This window comes from Ostrea edulis, chromosome 10 (genome assembly GCF_947568905.1).
Source record: "Ostrea edulis chromosome 10, xbOstEdul1.1, whole genome shotgun sequence".
In the NCBI taxonomy this organism is placed as follows: domain Eukaryota; kingdom Metazoa; phylum Mollusca; class Bivalvia; order Ostreida; family Ostreidae; genus Ostrea; species Ostrea edulis.
This window is the reverse complement of record NC_079173.1, coordinates 23,400,932-23,427,596: the sequence shown is the minus strand read 5'-3', so window position 1 is coordinate 23,427,596 and position 26,665 is coordinate 23,400,932. Positions and strand designations below refer to the sequence as shown.

The window sequence follows — 26,665 nt, the reverse complement described above, 5'->3', positions numbered from 1 at the left end:
CCAATATTCATGGTATGAGATAAAGGCTATCGGACACCAGACTGATAAGATTTCCTAATAATCTACAAGATTATTCAAAAGTTGTCACATTTAGAAAAAAACAAAAACATGCCAAGGATTGTGGAGTGTGTACCGAACTTTTCAGAGGGCCGTAACAAGGAGGTAGGTCCGGGTCGTGCGTGATTGTGCATGCAAACTTCAGGATCGTCTGCATTCATGTTAGAATATTTAGATAAAATTTATTCAGTTCTTTGGTCTTAGCCGTTTTGCTTGAATTACCTTCAACTTATTACAACAAGGTAGAAATGATGGTAATATTTTGTCATATGATGAAGAAGAAGAAAAATTAAAAGAGGAAAATCAGAAAAGTCAGAAAATAGAAGTTTAGATCAATAGATATACACTTGATGTATATGTTATATTGTATGAAAATGTACTCTCATGCAAATCTAGATGCATCACAACGGAATGGTAAATTTTGCATACCAGTTGTAAATGAATTTATTTTACATGCTACCTTGGACTTATAGCACATTTTTAACTGTACTCTCTGGGGGATGTATTGGAAATCCCATTTTTGCAACTTAACCTTGGTCATGACGTGATTCATTCCTGTATATAGGCCTATTAGGGCTTATGTATGTTTCATTGTGACAGTTGACAATGCATATTAATTTGACTACTTACGAAAATAGAATAAAATTATGCAACTTACTTTATTTAGACAATCACCATATAATATACACTGTCAGTCAAAAATATGCAATAAGAATATAAAAGCTAGATTACATGATGATTAAGAACTGAACAGTATAACTTAGATTTCATTACCATGATATGATAACACACAAAATATATAATTGTGTAGTGGTCAGCTGGTTTGATCCCTAGCTGGTGGCCATATATCTCAGTTGATAGAGCACCTGACTGGAGATTCAGGAGGGCCCGGGTTCGAATCCCAGTCTGTCTGTTGCATATTCTCCCTTCTTATTACATTTGATGCTGTAAACCAGCCCCTGGAACTAACAGCTCAGGTGAAAATGCCTGCCAGGGGATAAAGATCCAGGGTTGATGTCTTCAAATGTGAAGACATTTATGGAGGGAGGAAGCTGTAGCAGTCAGCTTGAGTTCAAATGCCAGTGGCCAGATAGCTCAGTTGGTAGCTGGAGCATCTGACTGGAAGTTCAGGGGGCCAAGGTTCAAATTCTGATCTGGTCCATTGCATTTTCTCCCTAATCCTGTTACAAAATGTATAACACCAGATTAAGCTATAGTTTTTATAGAAAACTTGAATGAGGTTGTCCTATTGTAATTACGAAATCTGTACTACAGGGCATTGCTTGGTATTACAAGGGCTGATCCGGGGAGGGGGGGGGGGTCCATGGGGTCTAGACCTCCACTTCTTGCAGACCAAAAAGTTTAAGAGTTATTCAATTTTAATGAGTCTTTGAGTCAAAATGATATGAAAGGTGGATATAATACTTATTTCACTCAGATTTATCAAATTAAACACCAGACAGTTATTATATATCAATTAATTCTAGGATAAATAAGACCACTGATTTAAATTTATGATATTTTCGTCAGATACAGAAGTATCACTTAAGAATTCTTAAAAAGTATATGTAACATAAAAGTTTTGTTTAAGAAGTAGACAATTTGAAAGTGAAAAAGAAGTGCCAGGAAATAATCAGAATGCAGGATTTTGCACCATTTACCCCAGAGCTTCTGACCTTCAGACCCCCTGCCTATTCGGAGTACTTACCTTTGAATTAGCTTCTTTTTTCCCCCTTAAATTTCTTTCATTGCAAAATAAGGTATGAGTATGGAGATTAGAATGACTAGAACTTTGGAAACAAGTGCTAAATAAACTAAGCATTTTCATGTATAAAAAGACTGTCTCATGATCTCCCTAAGATGTTATTTACGCCAGCAAAGGGTTATATGGGGTAGGGGTGGAGGTTGTGAAAAGTACATAAAAGATCAAGTGCTAAGACCCCCTCTTTCGCAAATTCCTAGATCCTCCGCATTAGTATGCATGTGTAAGGTAGTAAAGCTATTAATTAATTCCGAAATACAAATTGAGCATCTAAAATTAGTAAATATATATGTAACCATTGTATTTTAAAAATATCAATGCCCTTTAGGTGTGACTATACCTTAATTATAAATACATGTAGTTCATAAACAGTAGAAAGGATCTTGCAACATTTACACAATATATTGAAGTTAAGTTCAATATTTATAATTTGCATTATTTGTTTACTTATTACTTATATGCACTGTATATATCAGTCAGCCAGAGGTTCAGCACAGTGATGCTCTTCTATATTAATTATATTATCATGCATATATAGTTTTTGTTTTTATTTTGATTACATTTGATTTTCATCTTATTTCATTTACTTACTCATAAGAGGTATTTAATGTAGGGACGGTAACCATGAGGTTCTTGATTACTTGTAGAAGTATGCACGATGGTTTATAAATATTTATAAATTTAATGCATATTCCACAGGTAATCAAGGCCATTGTTTATAAATATTCATAAATCTAATGCATATTCCATTGAGGTAATAAGAGGCCATTGTTTATAAATATTCATAAATCTAATGCATATTCCACATGAGGTAATAGATACCATTTTTTATAAATATTCATGTATCTAATAAATATTCCACAGGTGATAGAGGCCATTGCCAATGCCATTGCTTCTACAGATGGCTGTAGTTTGCTGGACGTTGACCCAGGAGCGTCCACCAATCGCACAGTGTACACATTTGTAGGGTCACCAGAGGCCATTGTAGAGGGTGCCCTCAATGGAGCAAGAGTGGCATATCAAGCCATTGATATGAGGAGGCACAAAGGTACAGAGAGATAGAGATTGATTGATTGTATATTGTTTAACGTTTCTTCATACATATGGTATTGTCACCATTGCCAGTGAAGGGCTGCAAAATTTAAGCCTATGCTCAGCGCTTACGGCCTTTAAGTAGGGAGGAGAATCTTTATCGTGCCACACCTACTGTGACACAGGGCCTCTGTTTTTTGTGGTCTCATTTAAAGGACTGTCCCATTTAGTTACTTCTTATGACACGCAAGGGGAACTGAGGACCTATTCTAACACAGACCCCCATGGGAGAGAGAGAATTAACAATGTTGGGAGCAATATTCATTGTTTGTGGCAATTCTTTGTAAGTTTCACTGCTTTCCAAGGATAAGCAAATGTGGTTTTGCCAACTAATACATATTTGTTTTTAAGTGCACTGAGTATACTAAATGTTCCTATCCTCTTAATGGTATATATGCCATATTAAAAAGTATTTTTTCGATGTTGGTAATCAGACCAAAACTTTGTTAGTATGATGATTTAAAGGGGCATGGACACAATTTGAACTGAAAATTTTTAAATTTTGATATCTATTATTTTCATTTTTCTCTGTCACATATCAATCTGAAACTTGGTATATAGCTTCTTTGTGGGACACTCTAGATCATGTTGGAAATTAGATCCATTTCAACCTCTCTTGCAGGATTTTTGCCCCTTTATTTGAAAATTAATGTTGTATGGTGGGTACATAATTTGTCCGGCTAAGTCCTAGCTCCTACACTTCAGTACTTTCTTGTTTTCCTGTGTTTGTATGGGTATTGAAGATGTGCATGTGGCAAGGATTTTGATTTTCTTTAATTCTTTTTAAAGAAAATTACAGGTTGATGAACTTGGTCAGTTTTGAGGAAATATTACATAGAGAGTACAATTGATTTGTCTAACTCCTCCAACAGTTTTGAGATGAGAACCTTCTTTCACAGAGTATTTAAATCTCAACAATTTTTAATTTTCTTTTAAGTTTAGAATATTTACAGGTTGTTGAACTTGGTGAAATTTGGGGAAATATTTTACACACACAGAATTCTTGGTTTGTTTATCAACCTCCTGCCACAGTGTTTAAGCTAAATGTAGGACCTTTTATTCATACAATGCAAAAAAAGTATTTATGTCACAGCCTGATGATGGTTGATAGTACCTGAAGCAAAGTTTTACAAATCATGGCTTAAAAAAAACCACCCTGATATATATGTAAGATTTCTATGAGCATATTATGTACTGTTTTTGGTACTCAAGCTTGATCGGAATTCTCTAACAATTTTTCATCTCCCCTCATTGGAGATTATAGGGGGCATAATTAGTTGGGTTTTTTGTTGTTGTCTGTTTGCAAAAACTTGAACCGTGGCCATAACATTTGAACAGTTAGTGCTAGGGCTTTCATATTTCACATGTGTAATTCCTTGTGACAATTAAGACCTTAAGTTAAATCTTTTCATTGTAACCAACATTTTTTACCTCATGACCTTCACCTTGGAGTTTGACCTACTTGAAAAACTTTAACCGAGATCATAACTTTTGATCACCGAGTGATAGGACTCTCATGTTTCACATAGTCCACTGTATATCCTAGTGACAATTAATACCTTTCTTTTGGTACCAGAATTACTTTGTTCTCATACGGGGGTATCAGTGCTTCACAAACACCTTGTTTTGGATGTCCTATCGGCATTAATACTCCGAGGTTAACTGAGAAGTTCAGATAAAGTGTGGACACAACCTGTGATATGACAATGTACTTGAACATTCAATGATAATCTAAATAAACAATTGATATTCTCTTATTCTGTAAAACGCTATTGTTAGAGATGACTTGTTTAACTTTGTAAGATATTACCTTTAAAGTTTAATTAGGTAATTTACTTGAGACTTGCATTATATAACAGTCATGTACATAAAGTATTTTTTTGTTTGATTTTTATATTTTTAAGGATGGCATATATATTTCAACATGGTCACATAAATATATGCCTTGGTTTATTGTAACAGCTGGATCAATTATTCATCAGTGATTACAAAAATGCCAAGTTATTACTATAGGAATTATTCATGCACACTTAAGACTCACAATTTAAATTTCTCTATATCAGGTTGTGGCAGTATTTAGTGAACTAAAGTTAAACAGTATTTCAAGAGTTTTCTCCCTTGAGTTTGGATTTAGAAAATGTCCACCAATGTATTGAATCTGCATCTGTAAGTATCAGATGAAATAGAGACTCGTAATATTTTTACTGTGTGAATTGTTTCTGTAGGAGAACATCCCAGGATGGGGGCCCTCGATGTATGTCCATTTATTCCTGTTCAAAATGTCACCATGGAGGAGTGTGTGGAATGCGCCAAGGAGTTCGGAGAGAAACTCGCCATAGAGTTGGGAGTCCCAGGTATCGTATGTGTGTTTCCCTCCCCCCAGAGCTTACACAATTTATGGGACACATTGTCGGGTGTCTGCATATGTCTATCAACCTTAATGTCCATCCACTTGTCTGTTGATCTATATGTCTATCCATCGATCAAAAATGCTGCAAATAAAAAAACTTCAATTAAAAAATTTATATCGATGAATGCGATTTAATTTATCTCTTTATAGATTATAGAAACAAATGCTCTTTCTTTTGTTAAGATGACAATAAAGAATTTGCAGGTAAATGAAAAGACTGAGAAATTGATTATATGGAAGCTAAATATGATATTAAAAAAAGTTTGCAGTGTTTGTTGTTTTTTGTCAGTGTATTTGTATGCTGAAGCCACAGAAAATCCCAATAGAAAGTCGTTACCATTTATTCGACAAGGGGAATACGAAGGACTTCCTGAGAAGGTAAACAAATTATAACAAAACTGAACTGCGCATAGACTCTCACGACAGAATATATTAATATACAAGATAACATTGTTCATGTCTTTTTAAAGTTATCTCAACCAGAGTGGAAACCAGACTTTGGTTCACCAGAATTTGTTTCAAATTGGGGAGCCACGGTAACCGGTGCCAGGAATTTTCTAATTGCCTACAATATAAACCTCCTAGCGACAAAGGAACAGGCACATCGAATTGCCCTCAACATCAGGGAGCAGGGCAGAGGCAAAGAACAGGTAAAGTATTGGGTATGCCTTGCTTTAGAGTCTGGATCAAACTGGGTAAAATGTTGTAGTCTGTCAATATGAGAGTACCATTATTTTATACATTACCATAGCGAAAGTGAGCTTCACTGACTGGAATTTGTCTGGCGTCTGTTGTTGTCGTCGTTAACTTTTCATAGAACTTCTAATTCAATCTTAATAAAACTGGTTACAAAGCATTAGGTAAAGGAAATTCAAGTTTGTTCAAAGAAAGGACCATACCCCATTCAAAGGGGAAATAATCAAGTAAAGGTAAAAATAGGGTGGGGGTCATTTAAAAATCTTTTCTCAAGAACAACTGGGCCAGAAAAGTTGAATTTTACTTGAAAGCTTTATGACATAATATAGGTCCAAATCTTACATGGAGACATAAAGGATAAATCTTTGATAAAAATCTTCTTTTCAAGAACAACACGGCCATTATTGCTCATATTAATGTGCAAGCATCCCCAGGTAGTGCAGATTCAAGCTTGTTCAAATCAAGACCCCCGGGGGTAGACTGGGTACCACAATAGGGAATTTTATATAAGAATATACAGGGATTAAATTCTAAAAAATCCTCTTCTCAAGAACAGCATGGACATGATTAGTGATATCTAATATGCGAGCATCTTAAGGTAGTTCAAATTTGACACTGACTTTGGAGTTTGACCCAAATTTAAAATCTTTAACCAAAGCTTTAACCTTGATTATAACTTTTAAATGGTGAGTGATAGGGCTTTTATATTTTATGCATGCATTCCTTGCGAAAACCCTTTTAGTGGTACCAAAGTGTTTGACCTTGTAACCTTGATCTTGGGAGTTTAACCAACTTTTTAGAAAACCTAACCTAGGCAATATTTGTATATAGATTCCTTATGGCAATACCTTGCATATCATACCATGATCTTTGACCTTGTTTCATGGTCAGGTTGTGACCCTTTGGAGTTATGTTGGGGCTACAATATGGGGTCAAAATTTTTCATGGAAATAAAGATTGAAAAAAAAGGAATATTTAAAAAAATCACAATCAGGTGAGCAATGTGGCCCGTGGGCCTCGTCATTGTTAGTTTGTGTCAGGAGGTGGAGGAGGATCAAATGGGACGGGTTTCCTGGTCTTTCATCCAATGGAATAACCCTCAACAAATTTAAAATATGTACCTACAAACTTTGATGCACAAAAGTTTGTTAAATTTTAACAAGACAGTAAATTTGATTCAGTGCTTATAATTAATAGTTATTGACAAGTTGAATTCATCTAGATTTTGTGCAACAATCAACATTTTTAAAAAAAAAAAATCCTTGATATAGATTTGCATACATAGAGTCTTTGCAATTAACCAAGCTAAATTAAGATAGAATACACTCATTATCATTTCAATAACCTTGTAAATTACATATGCATGTACATTAGTTTTATAAATATTTGAAAAGATTATTTATTATTGAACATATAACTGTTTTGTAGATATTATTAATAGAATGCATGAAATACATATTCTGTCCCAATTTCCAGCTAGCCCACATGGCAGTTTCAGTGATTAAGACTCTTATCAATTTTAGTCATTCATATTATTAATAATTAACAGAATACCTATAGGTATATACATAACACAGATTCATCAGCATATCATAGAAATGTTATATAAACCTATAATTGTGGAATGTTATGACTATAGGCTTATTGGAATATGACATGTATTATCATAGGACACAATTCAAGCATTTTTCAAGATGGTCGACAGTATAGAGACCACAATGGCCTCTATTTATGGTAGTCTTCCATAAATCAACTTTGTGTGAAATAAAATCTTAAGAAGTATTTATTCAATGATAATGATATGTTATTTATCCCCCCCCCCCTTTCTCCTTCCAGTCATTAGCCTGATGACTATAAATAAAATTCAAAGGTTAAGGGGGTGGGGTTGTTGTTTTAATCAGATTGCATGGTATTTTAATCATGTTACAGTTTTACATTATAGTACTATAATTATAATAGTATATGTATGACTACATAATACAGTCATTTTAATGCAACTTTCTAAATCTTCTTAATATTTGATTTCATTGATTTCTAATACTTTGCATAGTGCTCAACATAAAAAACCAACCAACAAACAAAACAAAACAAACAAAAAAAACCAAGAAAACAAAAACAACTTTAGCTATTGATCTTAATTATAGTGTTTTATTTTGATAATTTTACAGATGTAAGATCTTATGCCATTTAACTTCATTTAATTGTGTTTTATTGTTTTATTCTTCTTTTTACTCTTGTAAAGTGCCTTAGAGTAATTTGTTTTATATAAGGTGCAATATAAATTTTATTATTATTATTATTTAACCCCTATTTTTACAGTGCTATGGAACAGGTTTTGATGTGGAGGGGGTAGGTAACTGTGTGAATTTTGCTCACTATTAACTTCACTTTTTGACCTGAAGTCTAAAAATTGAAGAGCTAGATATTAATGGATTTTTTTTGAGCCAGGATATTGGCCTTTTGATAATTGTTTTTCTTTCATTTAATTGTTTCAAAATAAAAAGTTGAAAAATAAAAATTGCTCTTTTGAAGGGGTAAAATTTAATGTGCATGATAATAATCCTGAATTGTTAAAATTTAAGTGTTTTCTTCATGAAATTAGTTGTGAAAAAAATTGCATAAAATTGTACTAGTCTTTTAAAGATATAATTATGCTAAAAAGGGGTTATCTCGTGTTTTTAGCATTATGGAACTAAATGGCAATATCAGGTAATAGTTTATAAAAATTAAATGCAGCAAACGTCTGGTGTACATGTTTTCATATTTGATTGAATTTATTGTGGGAAAATTGTATATATAAATGCTTTCCTTTTCTCACTCTAACACTATGATTGTGAATTAACGTCAATTAACTTTATACTTTTGGTTTGATTATTAACCACAAATTTATATTTATCTTTGTAATTCAAAATTACTGTTTCTTGGACTTATGTATTAATTAAGGAAATCCATAATTGGCCTGATTGTAATTGACAGTACATATGTATGTTGCATACTTACATATAATTATGTACACTTACAGTTTGCTTAGTAGATCAATAGTTTTACATGTATCTTTTAATTATTAGAAAAGGACTGTTGGAGAGTTCATATTTATTAGATTTAGACTTTTGTATATATAAATATATATCTCATAGTTTGCGGGGACACATTATATAAATCTCACAGTTTACGGGGACACATTATATAGATCTCATGGTTTAGGGGGATATATTTTATATCTCACAGTTTAGAGGGACACATTATATAGATCTCACAGCTTCGGGGGACACATAATATATATCTCACAGTTTAGGGGGACACAATATATATATCTCAAAGTTTAGGGGGGCATATTATATATATCTTACATTTTAGGGGGACACATTATATAGATCTCACAGTTTAGGGGACACATGATACATATCTCACAGTTTAGGGGGACACATTATATATATCTCGCAGTTTAGGGGGACACATTATATATATCTCACAGTTTAGGGGGACACATTATATATATCTCGCAGTTTAGGGGGACACATTATATATATCTCACAGTTTAGGGGGACACATTATATATATCTCACAGTTTAACGGGACACATTATATATATATCTCAGTTTAGGAGAACACATTATATAAATTGTCCTGTCCATCTATATGTCTGTCTGAATGCAAATTATTTTGGAACCATAATTAATTTTCAAAATTGTAATAAAATGGAAGAGGTATTAGTCTTGTAAGAACATATTTAGTTTAGACTCATATTTAAGCATGTACTTGGTATACAGAAAGCATTATTAATATGTAGAAAACCATCAACACTTACAAACATGTCAGAACTATGTACATAATGTAGCAATGCTTAGCAGTAATCTGTGGTGAGAAAAAGGTCACAATATACATAAATATACATTGCACGAAGCACTTGTCAAACAACAGGTACAATTATCAATATTATAGAGTCCCGTGGGGATCCAGGTTACTAGATTGATTGATTATTGTTTAACGTCCCTCTCAAGAATATTTCACTCATATGGAGATGTCACTACTGCCGGTGAAGGTCTGCAAAATTTAAGCCTTTGCTCGGTGCTTATGGCTATTGAGCAGGGAGGGATCTTTATTGTGCCACACATGCTGTGACACAGGACCTTGCTTTTTGCAGTCTCATCAGAAAGACTGCCCCATTTAGTCGCCTCTTACAACAAGCAAGGGGTACTGAGGACCTATTCTAACCTGGATCCCCACGGTCCTCAGTACCCCTTGCATGTCATATTAAAGAGGCAATTAAATGGGGGCAGTCCCTTCGGATGAAACTGCAAAATTATAATTTTTCATAAACAATCTTTATAATTACTTTGAATCCTAGCCCATTCAGAAACAGTAAATCAATTAATTTCTTTTTGTGGGGGGGGGGGGGGGGATTTTTATTTTTTTGGTTCAGTACATGATATTTATGCAAATAAGGAGTTTATTTGAAACAAATATTACTTTCTTAGAAGTTTTTACAATTATTTGTATAAAGTTCATCAAATTAGGAAAAATATTGACATCAAACTGTATAATATAATATTGTTTGCTATATTGATATCCTTATTAACATAAAAATCTTTTTTATATAAGATTGATTTATCTATAGTATACTCTATATTATTTCATAATTATATTTCAATATATCAATTCCACAATTTATTCACAATGCATGTTATGGGTGTGTTGGCACCTTAATAGCTGCACCTTGTATTTTGAAGTTTGTATCAAGAGAAAGAGTCACTCTAACAGACTAATATAGCCATGTACATCCCCCAGCTCATTTTAAAAGATTTAAGATGTTTTAGTGGCTAGGCTCAATATCAATTTTCTAGCTCACCTGAGTCAAAGGCTCAAAAGAGGTTTCTTGATCAAGTTTTAAAAAATTGCTACTTTATAATTATATAGTTACATATAACAATAAATGAATTGTGGATACCTGGGGAAAAATATTATATAATAGACATACAGTAGAGGAAATACCAGCATAGGAGTTATTGCCCTTGACAACATTTTTACAATATAGAATATTTCATTATCTATTGAAAATGTGAACTTTTTCAGAATCAAATACTTTATCAATTATTTTCATTATACCCAGTGAATAAAATCCTACTGATTAAAGATATATTTCTATCATGCACAAACTTTATTAAATGAATTTCTTGCAAAAACCTATGACATCACATATATATACAGATTGCGCTAATTAAAGGGGGGAAATGCCACTACTCAGGTGAGCAATGTGGGTTATGGGCCTCCTAATTTTCCCATCACACTTTTGAAAAGACCAGAATTTTTTAGTTCCTTTTCTTATGGCATCCATGAATATTTCAGTGTTCGTAAGATTCACAAAATGATATCGAAATTCTTACACATACATTGCTGAGAGATGTACATCATTGAAAATTTGAAATGCTTCAATACTTTTTGATAGATATTGAATCAGAATATAGGGGCTTGCAGTCTGCTAATTTCAAAACATAAGACATTAATTCTATAATCAGTTTTAAACTTTAGAACAATCTTATTTCTTTCTGATTGTGCATGTGAATTCCAGAAAATTCTGTTATTGCAGTTGTATATTTCATTGTATTTTTGAGTTTTTTAAAAAAAAAAATTACAAATGGAACATCAATTAATTTGACAATAATGGTAATTTTATACTTGTATCAAGTAGGGTTTTGTCTTTCCAGTGTTATCTTTAGTCCAGAAAATTCCATACGTTGTGCTTATTTCAATGGTTTATCATAATTACATCTTGTGTCACAGAAACACCATGCATTAAGCTTGGAGGTTTTAAGATAAATTTTCACCCCTAGCTTTGGCATTGTTCATTATTGAGGGTTGTCTTTTACTCTATTGAAGCCTGGTAGATTGAAGCATGTGCAGGCGATCGGCTGGTACCTGGAGGAGGCTAACATGGCCCAAGTGTCGGTCAATATCACTGACCATGAAGTGACCCCAATCCACAAAGTCTATGAGGAAGTTCTCAAGGACGCAAAGGTATTTCAAGTTATATACTGCAATATCTGTTCAAAAAAAGATACGGGTTTGATATGAAAGGACTCCCCAGGTTGAACAAAAATCCATTCTAATACAATACTGTTGAACTTCAGTATCTCGAACACTGATATCTTGAATACCATGGATATGTCGAAGTGATTCGGAAGTCCCGACCACTTATTCTTTAAGTATTTTATCCTCGATATCTCAAATTGTTGGATATCTCAAAGTTTTTTCTCAGTCCCATCAAGTTTGAGATAACAGGGTTTTACTGTATGTGTACTAGTATATATTTGTATAATCTTTATTGTGGATGTAATTCCCAGGTCGTGGGCTTGGTTCCACTGAAGGCCATTGTATATATTTGTAGGATCTAAATATAGCAGTATGCGGCTCTCAGATTGTGGGCCTGGTTCCACTGAAGGCCATTGTATATATTTGTAGGATTTAAATATAGCAGTATGAGGCTTTCAGATTGTGGGCCTGGTTCCACTGAAGGCCATTGTATATATTTGTAGGATTTAAATATAGCAGTATGAGGCTTTCAGATTGTGGGCCTGGTTCCACTGAAGGCCATTGTATATATTTGTAGGATTTAAATATAGCAGTATGAGGCTTTCAGATTGTGGGCCTGGTTCCACTGAAGGCCATTGTATATATTTGTAGGATCTAAATATAGCAGTATGTGGCTCTCAGATTGTGGGCCTGGTTCCACTGAAGGCCATTGTATATATTTGTAGGATCTAAATATAGCAGTATGAGGCTTTCAGATTGTGGGCCTGGTTCCACTGAAGGCCATTGTATATATTTGTAGGATCTAAATATAGCAGTATGTGGCTCTCAGATTGTGGGCCTGGTTCCACTGAAGGCCATTGTATATATTTGTAGGATCTAAATATAGCAGTATGTGGCTCTCAGATTGTGGGCCTGGTTCCACTGAAGGCCATTGTATATATTTGTAGGATCTAAATATAGCAGTATGTGGCTCTCAGATTGTGGGCCTGGTTCCACTTAAGGCCGTCCTGCAGGCAGCTGACTACTACATGGAGAAGGATAATCTCTTTATTCTGGAGGAGGATCAAAAACTGAGACTGGTGGGTGTACTGTCAAGTATAATATGCCTGGTGTACTGATTGGTCATACTTGTACAATAGAAATATTACAGTAGTCCTTGTTTTACGACATTTTAATCGTTGAACATGTGCTTCATAAGGGAAATTGGTGCATTTATTAGGGTGATCGAGCTGGAAAAAATTGCTATCAAATGGGTATGATTTCTTAACTATTGTAGATTATTTATTTTATGCCAGGACTTAATATTAATGGCTAAATGTGTCATGGACGTCAAATCGCGTGATCATAACTTTGCGAGTGGTCTATTGATCAAGAGTTTGAATGTGTATTTCAACAATATGAAAATAGAAGCGAGTAATTTTATTTCGCGAGTGATGTGAGGATGCTTCATCACGTATATTTAGGAATCTACGGTATTTCATCTATGTGTAATATAACATAAACAGCAGATTAAATGTATTGATGTTTTGTTTTATATTGTAGGTTATCAATAGATTGGGTCTGAATTCCTTGGGACCATTTAGTCCTAAAGAGAGGATTATAGAGTAATGTATTATACTTAAATACTAAATTTAATACTAACAATACCAAACCTTCAATGAATTTTCACCAGTGCTGGGGAGGGAAATGTAATTCTAGTACCTGCAAATAAAATTTGTATTTACTTTATTGATATGAAGAAAAATAATGTTCATGTATCATGAGGTTGGAATATTAAGAAATGGAGGTATTATATTAGAACATCATTCATCAGGTAAAATAAGACTTTCAAAAACAACTAAAAATATGTGCACAATTAGTCTGAGAGTTAAAAACGGACAGAGCATAGAATAAAAATTTCTTGATGATTTCCCCGTGTTTACTTCTCTGCTTTTTGTGATACAGATACATGATTTCCCCATCTTTACGGCTCTGCTTTTTGTGATACAAATACATGATTTCCCCGTGTTTACGGCTCTGCTTTTTGTGATACAGATACATGATTTCCCCGTGTTTACGGCTCCGCTTTTTGTGATACAGATACATGATTTCCCCGTGTTTACGGCTCCGCTTTTTGTGATACAGATACATGATTTCCCCGTGTTTACGGCTCTGCTTTTTGTGATACAGATACATGATTTCCCCGTGTTTACGGCTCTGCTTTTTGTGACACAGATACATGATTTCCCCATGTTTACTTCTCTGCTTTTTGTGATACAGATACATGATTTCCCCATGTTTACGACTCTGCTTTTTGTGATACAGATACATGATTTCCCTGTGTTTACGGCTCTGCTTTTTGTGATACAGATACATGATTTCCCCGTGTTTACGGCTCTGCTTTTTGTGATACAGATACATGATTTCCCCGTGTTAACGTGTCTGCTTTTTGTGATACAGATACATGATTTCTCGTGTGTATAGCTCTGCTTTTTGTGATACAGATACATGATTTCCCTGTGTTTACGGCTCTGCTTTTTGTGATCCAGATACGTGATTTCCTCGTGTTTACATGTCTGCTTTTTGTGATACAGATACATGATTTTAGACGACGCTGATGGAGGACCGCTGGTATCTATGAATGTCAGGGACTTTGTGATGACTGTGGGGTCCAGGTCTCCCTCCCCTGGGGGAGGGTCTGTAGCTGCCTTGGCAGCCAGCCTGGTAAGTACAGTTAACTACCTTAATCAGCGAGTTTCTCTACTTGACTTCCATTCTAATTTTTTATTTGTGGAACTTTGTGATTGACTGATTTTTTTTTTTTACGTCCCGTCAAGAATTTTTTGCTCATATTGAGATGTCACCAGCTGTAGGTGAAGTACCACAAATTTAGACCTATGCCTAGCGCTCAGGTCAGGGCCGTAGCAGTGAGGGTTCTTTATCATGCCAACGCCTGCCAAGATAAGGGAACTCCGTTTTTAAAGTCATATCCGAAAGACCCGTGGTTCTCGCTTCTAAATGCCGAGCGTTTGACAAAGGAACAATCACTACCTATTTTAACATCTCAGGTTTAACGCAGTCATAGCACGGGCGGGGCTCGAACTCACAATCTCCCAGTTACGAAATGTACGCTCTACCACTGCGCTACCGTGACCGGTGAAACATTGTGATATACTAGACAAGTGATTAATAGTTAAAACTTATGGACAGCTGGATTCAATGTGATAAATTTCTGTTCTCTGTCAGATTAGTACGGCAGTGTTGTTGACCTTGATCAAGGTTAAGTTCTTGATTGAATCCCCGACATCTTCCAAAAGATCATTATATTGTTGAGTGTCTGACTATAAAACAGTTACTACTTATTGTCTTAAATCTGACTCAGCTTAGAATAGAATACACACCTCCCTTTCACAAAGGGAGTGTACTCTACCGACTAAGCAATCACTCTTGTCTTACTATTCTGAAAATTTGCTTGAGAGTGTATGTGGTAATACATGTCCTTTGAATGAACTCAAATTCTAAGGAAATTCATGAAAGCGTCCCATTTACAGGGTGCCTCATTGGGCAGTATGGTGGGGTTTCTTACCTATGGAAACAGGAAGTTTTTCGAGCTGGACAGTAAAATGAGAGAACTGATACCCCCTCTGTACAAAGCCATGAAGGATCTGATGCAGTTCGTGGATGCTGATGCTGCTGCTTACAGTGAATATATGGTGAGTAGATCTTCTTACTGTAAAAGTGGTTATTTATGCGTGGAGGAAATTTACATTAATTATGCGGTGACGTTATAAGTGCGTGAATTTTCCCCAGCGTATAGTTATAAGTACAGTGGAACCCCGTTATTACGTTTTCCATTTTGTCATGATAAAATAACGTAATACCGGGGGCAACGTAATAAACGTCCCAGTTAAATCCGTTAAAAATATCGTTTGGAAATTGTATATCGTCCGTTGGTACTCCGTGAAGGGGTGTGTGAATATATCTTTACTGTTTCTTTGTTTAAAAGACTATGATACTTTGTTTTATTTACATCTTATCTTTAATGTCCGTAATTCTTCATGTTCTTATCCCTTTTCTTTATTTCGGTGTAGGATACATAAGGATGTTTTGATAAACGTTGCTTTTTCTGCATTCGTTTGGACCGCCATTTTGTTCAACTTTAAAACAATGCGTTCATGTAAATTTCTCTCAATAACTCGTTCCGGTTCGTATTCAACATTCGTATTAAAAAATAACAAAACATCGTTTTTATTAAGTTCTCTAATTACACAATACACAACACAATAAAAAAAAAATCCCACCCAAAAAACAACAAAACTATAGACACAAAACGCACACGATACCCAACACTTGCACACTTCTCACCAACGATAAACATGCACGGAGAACAATTTAAGTGCAATCCACATAAAAAAAATATAATGATGCACGAAGATTTCATTTATAACGCTAAATGATGGCACTAAAATCACGTTCGCATCAAGGGATTTTAAAATATTCACTGAGGTAAATGCCGTGCACAAATCGGCTGATAGATTGGTGTATGTATGGACGAGATTTACGAACACCCAATCTGCATGTCCAAACAACGAACAATTTTTTTAATTGAACACCTTTAGTCACCTATATCCAAGCAGTTACCCAAGCGGTTGTAACATTGCTACGATAAATTTTGTCTTTCTTGTTTGGTACCAAAGCTGTCTGTGAATAGAGTTTTAATAGCGAAGGTAATCACACTATGCTGAACACGCAGGTGGTTGAGAAATTATTTCTTTGATTATCAAAATATGAAAAATGAAGTAAATTTCATAGAGTACAATTTCTAAATAAACATTATTTAATTGTTTATCACTGGCTTCTATACGGGGTATTCACCTGTATTGATGTCGCTAGATCTATCGAAGCGTGATCAGTCAAGGGTATCTAATCCCCAAACAGACCAGGAAATTTACATGGTGACTGCCTCAGGCAGTCAAGGTGTGAATGGCTTATTATTTTGAGAATCACTATTGAATAATTAGGGGTTTATTACGTTTTTGTCGGAATATTTACAACGTAATACCGAGTCCCGGCATTTTAGGACAACGTAATAACGAGGTCTATTTTATATAGGTTTGTTAAGAAATGGTTTTGTGCTTTGAAATTCCAACGTAATATGCGGACTAACGTAATAAAGGGGGAACGTAATAACGGGGTTCCACTGTATTTGATATGATATAATAATGTATTAAGATAATGCGTATTTCCTCCCCTCTTCCCCCCCCCCCCCCCATAATGTTGGACGTTGGAAAATGCTTAATTAACCCCCAGCGTAAATAACCACTTTCACAATATTACTGTATACATAGGTAGTAACTTGATGTACCGTCACAATGTACATATTATATGGCAAGTTGACCTACTTACAAAGCATTAGTATTTAGTTCATCTTCTTCTTCTATATACTCGTACTGTGTTTGAATTTTATCTGAAGTTTAATTTAAAAGTAATTTTTAGGAAAGCTACTCTGTTTTTTCTATCATGGCAAACTCATTTGCTTGATTTCTTTGCATGTAAATAAAGAAATCTTTATTCAACAAAATATTTTAATGAAATCATAGCAAAATTGTAATACTTCATTTTCCAAATTCATGTACAGTGCTTCCTCGATATATTGCCCCCCCCCCCCCCCCCCCCCCCCCCGCTACCAATATTAGGATTATTATCCTGTTGATTTCATGATGATTTGACATTGAAGTTGAATTTGGATTTTGTTACAGTTGGCAAGTAAATTACCCAAAGAGACAGAGGAAGAGGAAACAATGTAAGCATGAATCATTTTTCATTTTAACTTAGAAGAAAAAATAATTATATTGATTTGATGTTTTTTATTATATGTTGTAACATTTTTAGGTTGGTGTCCATTGTCGTCAGTCATGTGGTAGCAATTGAACATTTTAAAATTCGATCTTGATTAAACTGTCCTTCCAATTCTTTTCAAATTTGGTATGAAGCATCTTTAGGACATTAAGAGAGATGCCCTTCCAATTCTGTTCAAATTTGGTATGAAGCATCTTTAGGACAAGAGAGATGTCAATTGTAAATGGGGCCTTAAGGGTGTGACAAAACTGTCAAAAATTCACCAATTTTCAAAACTCTTCAGGAGCCTCTACTACTGCACATGTGTCAGAAGAAACTAATTGAATAGTCATCATGTAGAGCAGGAAGGCCTCTACCAAAAATGTCAGGAAAAAACTAATTGAATAGTCATGTAGAGCAGGAAGGCCTCTACCAAAAATGTCAGGAAAAAACTAATTGAATATTCATGTAGAGCAGGAAGTCCTCTACCAAAAATGTCAGGAAAAAACTAATTGAATATTCATGTAGAGCAGGAAGTCCTCTCCCAAAAATGTCAGAAAAAACTAACTGAATAGTCATGTAGAGCAGGAAGGCCTCTACCAAAAATGTCAGGAAAAAACTAACTGAATAGTCATGTAGAGCAGGAAGGCCTCTACCAAAAATGTCAGAAAAAACGAACTGAATAGTCATGTAGAGCAGGAAGGCCTCTACCAAAAATGTGAATGTTATTACCTTATATCGCCAGGGTAAAGGTTCTGACTCCAGGGAGGAACCAAGTGTGGCATATAGTGATTATATGAAAAGATTTGAATAACATCTTTAATACTATTGATACTAAATTGAAACTAAATGGATATTTAGAATTACCCAGCAATCCTTTACCAAAATTGTGAATTTCATGATCCCAAGGGTAAGGGTACCAGGATGGGGCCAGAATGGTCATAGTAATTAAATGTCTTTATCATTTGAAAGGCTTCTTCTTTAATTTTGCTGATAATTTATAAAAGTTAAATGAATATTAAGGAAAAGCAGAACTTTTAACTATAATACATACATAATATGTAGGTGACCTATAATGCCTGTAGGCCTCTTGTTAACTTTTTATTCCCTCACAATGAAGTTATAGGAATATTGCATCTGTAAAAAGATTAGTTTTCCAGGCTAAATGCAACACACCTCATTGAATATTAAGATTTGTAATAAGTTCATGAATTTGTTAAAAATATTTTCTTTTGTGATGATAAATTGTTTTGTTTATATTTTTCAGGCGAGATTTGGCCATGCAGGAAGGCATCAAGACAGCCATACAGGTCCCAGTGACCGTCTCGAGAATTGCCAATCATATCTGGCCGACCATTAAAGAACTAGCCAAAGCGTGCAACATCAACTGTAAATCTGATCTTCAGGTGAGCTCCTAATCTAACAAACAAACAAACAAAGGTGAGCTCCTAATCTAACTAACAAACAAACAAAGGTAGCTCCTAATCTAACAAACAAACAAACAAAGGTTAGCTCCTAATCTAACAAACAAACAAACAAAGGTTAGCTCCTAATCAAACTAACAAACAAACAAAGATGAGCTCCTAATCTAACTAACAAACAAAGGTGAGCTCCTAATCTAACAAACTAAAAAACAAAGGTGAGCTCCTAATCTAACAAACAAACAAATAAAGGTGTGCTCCTAATCTAACTAACAAACAAACAAAGGTGTGCTCCTAATCTAACAAACAAACAAACAAAAGTGAGCTCCTAATCTAACAAACTAACAAACAAAGGTGCGCTCCTAATCTAACAAACAAACAAACAAAGGTGTGCTCCTAATCTAACAAACAAACAAACAAAAGTGAGCTCCTAATCTAACAAACTAACAAACAAAGGTGCACTCCTAATCTAACAAACAAACAAACAAAGGTGCACTCCTAATCTAACTAACAAACAAACAAAGGTGCACTCCTAATCTAACTAACTAACAAACAAAGGTGTGCTCCTAATCTAACAAACTAACAAACAAAGGTGTGCTCCTAATCTAACTAACAAACAAAGGTGCACTCCTAATCTAACAAACAAACAAAGGTGCACTCCTAATCTAACTAACTAACAAACAAAGGTGCGCTCCTAATCTAACAAACAAACAAACAAAGGTGTGCTCCTAATCTAACTAACAAACAAAGGTGAGCTCCTAATCTAACTAACAAATAAACAAAGGTGAGCTTTTAATCTAACAAACAAACAAAGGTGAGCTCCTAATCTAACAAACTAACAAAGGTGAGCTCCTAATCTAACAAACAAACAAAGGTGAGCTCATTATCTAACAAACAAACAAAGGTGAGCTCCTAATCTAACAAACAAACAAACAAAGGTGTGCTCCTAATCTAACAAACAAACAAACAAAGGTGAGCTCCTAATCTAACAAACAAACAAACAAACAAAGGTGTGCTCCTAATCTACAAACTAACAAACAAAGGTGCGCTCCTAATCTAACTAACAAACAAAGGTGTGCTCCTAATTTAACAAAATAAACAAAAAAAGATGTGCTCCTAATCTAACTAACAAACATAGTTGCACTCCTAATCTACAAGCTAACAAACAAAGGTGCGCTCCTAATCTAACTAACAAACAAAGGTGCGCTCCTAATCTAAATAACTAACAAACAAAGGTGTGCTCCTAATCTAACTAAGAAACAAACAAAGGTGCACTCCTAATCTAACTAACAAAGGTGTGCTCCTAATCTAACTAACAAACAAAGGTGTGCTCCTAATCTAACTAACAAACAAAGGTGAGCTCCTAATCTAACAAACAAACAAACAATTGTGTGCTCCTGATCTAACTAACAAACAAAGGAGAATGAGCATTAAGGGCCAACATTTGCCCAATGTTAAAACACCATATTTTACTGTTATTCTGATTAATTGCAATTAGTGTCACCAATTTCAGCCATATTTAGATTGATTTTTATATATTTTCTTTGTTTTGGGGCAAATTAATGAAAAAACAACAAAAATCACAGATTTCTGGAAACATTGAATAACTTTTATATTAAAGAAGAAACAACAAAACAAACATTTCCATGTTTTAACATTCATTAATATACAGGATTACACTGAAAAAAAATTATGAACAATAAATATTTAATTGGTTTGAAATATGAAAAATATGTTGGGCACATATGGCTGCTTATTGCCCCTGGCCCTTTGACATACGTAGTTTCCAACTTACAATTAACATTCATAATATCCGAATAATAAACTTTATATTCCTACCATATAACTTACAGATGTTACATATTAAGTGAAATATCCTATAACAATCACTGTACAATTACTTGACTACGTGTAGGTGAAATATCCTGGGGAGGTGGAATGTGCGTGCCAGGAATTTTGTAAAGAATGAGTATTGCAGTGATGATATTTACAACTGAGACTTCATGGTTTTATTATTTCATTACTGTAACACAGGTTGGTGTGAGAATGCTCGAGACTGGCGTGTGGGGGACATATTACAATGTCACAACCAACCTGGCTGACTTAAAGGACCCGGAATTCAAGACTCAGGTGTGTATATAACATTGTCCCAGCCAATCACGGTAACCGATTCAGGTGTGACTGTCACAGCCAATCACAGTAATAGACTCTGGTATGACTGTCACAGCCAATCACAATAACAGACTCAGGTGTGACTGTCACAGCCAATCACAATAACAGACTCAGGTGTGACTGTCACAGCCAATCACAGTAACAGACTCTGGTGTGACTGTCACACCCAATCACAATAACGGACTCAGGTGTGACTGTCACAGCCAGTCACAATAACAGACTCAGGTGTGACTGTCCCAGCCAATCTAATTCTGATGTAAAGGACCCAGAATTCACAACTTATGCAATTCATTTTTGAAAATACATTGGGCATGAACTGCAACGCTTTACGCCAGCATGCTTCATGAAACGTGTTAGCTTTATGATTTAATTTGTAATTCGGTATCTATGCATACAGTTATTTTTATATAAAAAACAAACTCTCAGTTTTGCCTTTTTCTATGTATTTATTGTTCTTTGTTTTAGTTTGTTTTTATTGTTTTACATGTAAAGCGCTTTAGGGTGATTGTCTTAATTAGACAAAGCGATATATAAATGTATGATAATAATATTAATGATAATAAATATTTAATTATATAAGCGAAGTTTAGCGTGTATGAAATCAAGTGCAAACTAGGGATTCAATTTAAGATCGGTTAATTTGTTTGGTAGCTTGGGTTCGTTTTAATTGGAACCTCGTTTTTACCTGAAAGTTCCCTGTTTATTATGTAAGACCACATATTATTTTGGCATTTTAAAGCAGAAAACCATTTCTTAACAAACCTATATAAAGTAGACCTCGTTATTACGTTGTCCCAAGATGCCGCAACTCGGTGATATAAAAATTCTGACAAAAACGTAATGAACCCCTAATGATTCAATAGTAGTTTTTAAGATAATCAGCCATTCACACCTAGACTCCCTGGCGGTCAACATGTAAATTTCCTGGTCTGTTAGGGGATCAGAGATGCTTGACTGATCAATCACGCTAAAGATCCTTCCCTGTTCAAAAGTGCCGTGCATAGGCCTGAATTTTGCAGCCCTTCACCAGCAATGGTGACGTTTCCATATGAGTGAAAAATTCTCAAGAGGGACGTTAGACAATATACAATCAATCAATAAAAGTTTTTTAATTGCTAAATTATAGTACTTTTCATTCCATGAATATTTCCTTACAGGTCAAGGAGGAAATTTCAGCTGCATTAAAATACGCACAGGAGGAGTGTGCAGCAACACTGAAAATCCTTGAGGCGCGGAAAGAATAGACGATGTGTTCAAAACGAAACCGCAATACACCAGTTCATGTCCGTCTGCCTAGACATTCTGTTTGTTGTGAGATGTGTGATTTAAAAGGTTATAATTCAATAGGACTGAATGTTTAAATACGGCAATGTAGTATTTAAGTCTTGTTTTTGCATTTTAAAAGTTCCGTTCTTAAGATGCTTTGATTGTTTCTCATGATAAATGTCTGTGTTTTGTTAACTACCGGGTACTTCAAGGTCAAGATTTTTTTCGAAACATGAAAAAAAAAAGTCAATTATTAAATATTTCTATTTTTATTCATGTTTAACTATAATCAGAATTTAAAAGTGCCCCAGGAATATTTTTGTTGTGAAAGTAGACTCATTACAGAATTAGTGACTTATGAAGTGTTTGTTCTTTTAATTAGTACTGCTGACTGTTCATTTTATAAATTGTGTTTTTGCCTCGTACAGTATGCTTGTATCACCATGCTAAATTTTCATTCTTGTCAGTAACTGTAGTAACACCTTCAAATATAGGCATCCAGTGATTTAGGAAAATAATTTTGATTTTTTAATTAGGGTGAAAAATTAGTAGGGAAAAATAAGGATATCATATCCTTTGATTGCGACTGGAACTTCCTTGTTTCTCCATCCATGATGTAGATTGATGTTACATGAACTTTAAACCAGCGTTTGTTTATGTCGAGTTATGTTTTTAAGTAAGCCTAAACTTAGATTTGCTCATGAATTGCCAAGGGTAAAAGTGTTTGTGTCAATTATATTCGCGAGTGAGCGTATACTTTATTGATTGATTAGCGACTCGAAGATAAAGTGTTTGTGTCGGGTTACCGGTATATTCGTGTATGAGCCCTAACTCTACTCTTTTCATATTAACAGAATGACTGCTCTGCAGTGACAGAGGTGTTCACAAATCTCACCATTTTTTTCTCACTTGCGAATAAAATCTCCTTGACAGTCGCTGTATAGGATTTCATTGTCTGAGACTTTGTCAGAAATTATTTTAAAAAATAATTGAAGGATGCCATGGTAACCATGTAAATATTGTTTTTGTGATTTCAGCTGAGCTTTAAAAAGGATTTAGAATAATATCATGCTTTGTCATGCGAAGTGGCCTTTCAGTTGTGCTTATAAAGCAGTGGTATTTTGTGGTTTTTGTTGCTGTAACAGATCGAGTGCTGGCATTGCGTAGTAAATTTATTAACATGAATCATTCTGTATTCAGAAGTCGATTTTTTTCTGAATATCTGGAGTTTTTGTTTCCATATCTAGTAATATAGCATTTAGATTTTCAGTCATTGAATATGAAATTCCATCATTGATACATGTAATTAGCACCTTTTAGTTTTAACGTTATTATGATGGAGCAAGGATTCGTCTTTTCTGACACAACATACACGTATTTTAAGATTTTTAGTGGATGAAATCCAATTTTTTGTGATGATAATATTTTCAAACATTTTATTTTTCTTACATAAGAAGCAGATCTCTTTGTTCTTTTTATTTGTTTTTTGTTTATATGTGGGGATCTTAGTTTTTAGGCATTGTTAAAATTGTTGGGAGTACTTTTTATTTAATTTCCCATGTAATCTTCATACAAAATGGCTGTGTACATATATGTTTTGTTGCATTTCGATATGATATGTGAATCATGTTTTATTGAAACCACAGACACAAATGTAAGGGTAACATAATTATTATTGATATATTTATTATTGATAACATGCATGTATAACATGATGTTATTAATTAGGGTGATTTAATGGTGTGATATATTTATAGAAGTACTAACGAGTTGTTAGCTAGGAGTACACGTATTGATCGTGTATAAATGTACAAGTCTGTATGGAAACTTTGTGCCATCAATCTTGAAATTTACGAAATGAAGCGAGTGTGTAGATTTCAGTTTAATGTTACTGTGTTTCTCTCTCCACTGCCTCTATGGATGATCTGTTTAATGTAATAAAGATTTTAAGTTGACTACTGGAACCTCAACTCCCTTTTCTATTATATAAAATCCCAAAATTTTTTAATAATTTCCAACAAATTAAAAATATTAAAGAGTTAAAGAGCAATGTATTTCAATTTTCAAGAATTTGTAATTTTTTCAAAGAAAAAAAGTTTTGTTTCTCAAATGGCATTTTAGGCAAGGAGCTACCCCCACCCCCCCACCCCCCCCCCCCTTTTGATTTCCTTTAAACAGGAAATTAGCTTGTGATATGTAGAGGTAAAATTGAATGGGGAGAATAGTACTTAGCCCAGTACAGATACACTTTGATCAGTAATTTTTAAGTTATTTCTGATGTAAAATATATACAGATCATTATATTTCAGTACCAAATTTCCCATGTTTGAATTGGTCTAAATAAAAAACACATCGGAGGGAGCTCAGGTTCCTGGACCCACCAAGCAGTGTGGGACTTTAACCTACCCCCCCCCCCCCCCCCCCCTCTCGTCAACCTCCTTCCTGATGTTACTTCATGATTCAACCACCTGAATCTGTGTACCTTTTTTGACAGTTTTGGCCCACAACGACCTTTATTTGAAACAGCCATTACTGTATTGATATATCTATTGCTACATTGAGTTGTAGTATTGAAGTAGTACTACTGTACACTAAACTTGGTAGAAAGGTATATAATTATCATGAATTTGTTACATGTATATTTAAGTCACATTCCATATACAGATTTATAATGAATTCAGTATTAATGCAATCCATAATTCGTTACAATGTATTTGAAATTTTATTTTACATTACAGATAAGAACTTTTACCCCAATGAATGTTATGTTTGTATATCAGGTTATTGGCCTCTCTATTTACATGTACAGAGAAACTAGAACTAGTCAATGGATGCTGGAGACAAAGACTGAATAAGTTTCATGTTTAATTTTCATTGCATGCAGATTTAGTTTGTACACCGAGTGACAACGAGCTTTGTGACTGGAGTTTTGTTAATTTTCAAATACTAGAGTATTTTTTGTGCTTTGCATCAATTTTTGACAATACAATTATAGAATGATAAAAATATTGTGTTTTTTCATGCCCCGAGATATAAATCTATTATGTTTTCATGCCCGAGATATAAATCTATCATGTTTTCATGCCCCTGAGATATAAATCTATCATGTTTCCATGCCCCTGAGATATAAATCTATTATGTGTTCATGCCGCTGAGATATAAATCTATTATGTTTTCATGCACCTGAGATATAAATCTATTATGTTTTCATGCCCCTGAGATATAAATCTATCATGTTTTCATGCCCCTGAGATATAAATCTATTATGTTTTCATGCCCCTGAGATATAAATCTATTATGTTTCCATGCCCCTGAGATATAAATCTATCATGTTTTCATGCCCCTGAGATATAAATCTATTATGTTTCCATGCCCCATAGATATAAATCTATTATGTTTCCATGCCCCTGAGATATAAGTCTATTATGGTTCGTTGGTTGTATATTGTTTAATGTCCTGCTCAAGAATTTTTCACTCATATGGAGACATGATATCATTGGTGAAGGGCTGCAAAATTCAGACTTATGCTCGGTACTTACGGCCTTTGAGCAGGGAGGGATCTTTATTGTGCCACACCTGCTGTGATACGGGGCCTCGGTTTGTACTCAGCTTGGATCAGTATTAATGTAAAATTTGAAACATTTTAACCTTAAATTTTCATGTCAAATTTGAATCAGAATCTATACTCTTATGTGTCTACAGCCTGTTAATAAAAAATCTTATTTTTACACTATGGGAATTTCAACAGTCTCGATTAAATGCGGCACTTTTTAAATTCTATGGTCGTTATATCGATCTAATAAATGCTGTCTGACGTGTTTCATACCAATTGTTAGACCATTCTTTACACACTGATTTTGATTACAGATTACTCTGTTTACCTTATGGCGGGTTGAACTGGTCGACATGGAATATTTACTCCTCCTCGGCACCTGATCCCAC

At 34.4% G+C, this 26,665-nt stretch overlaps 1 protein-coding gene across 3 annotated transcripts; it reads left to right on the top strand.

The window, feature by feature from the left end:
- Nucleotides 1-23: 23 nt before the first annotated feature.
- LOC125665576 (formimidoyltransferase-cyclodeaminase-like) lies at nt 24-25,729 on the top strand. 3 transcript variants are annotated; one of them, XM_048898285.2, is made up of 16 exons: nt 24-162; nt 2,684-2,867; nt 5,137-5,265; nt 5,611-5,699; nt 5,792-5,971; nt 8,337-8,366; nt 8,700-8,726; nt 11,895-12,032; nt 12,995-13,126; nt 13,590-13,651; nt 14,621-14,750; nt 15,578-15,739; nt 17,786-17,829; nt 19,132-19,270; nt 21,320-21,415; nt 22,615-25,729. In XM_048898285.2, exons 1-16 carry the CDS (start codon nt 109-111, stop codon nt 22,699-22,701), a joined length of 1,683 nt encoding a protein of 560 aa, XP_048754242.1. In that variant the 5' UTR covers nt 24-108; the 3' UTR covers nt 22,702-25,729. The 3 variants fall into 3 exon arrangements, with proteins under 3 accessions (XP_048754242.1, XP_048754243.1, XP_048754244.1); XM_048898286.2 differs by lacking the exon at nt 8,700-8,726; XM_048898287.2 differs by lacking the exons at nt 8,337-8,366; nt 8,700-8,726.
- The last annotated feature ends 936 nt before the right edge of the window (nt 25,730-26,665 follow it).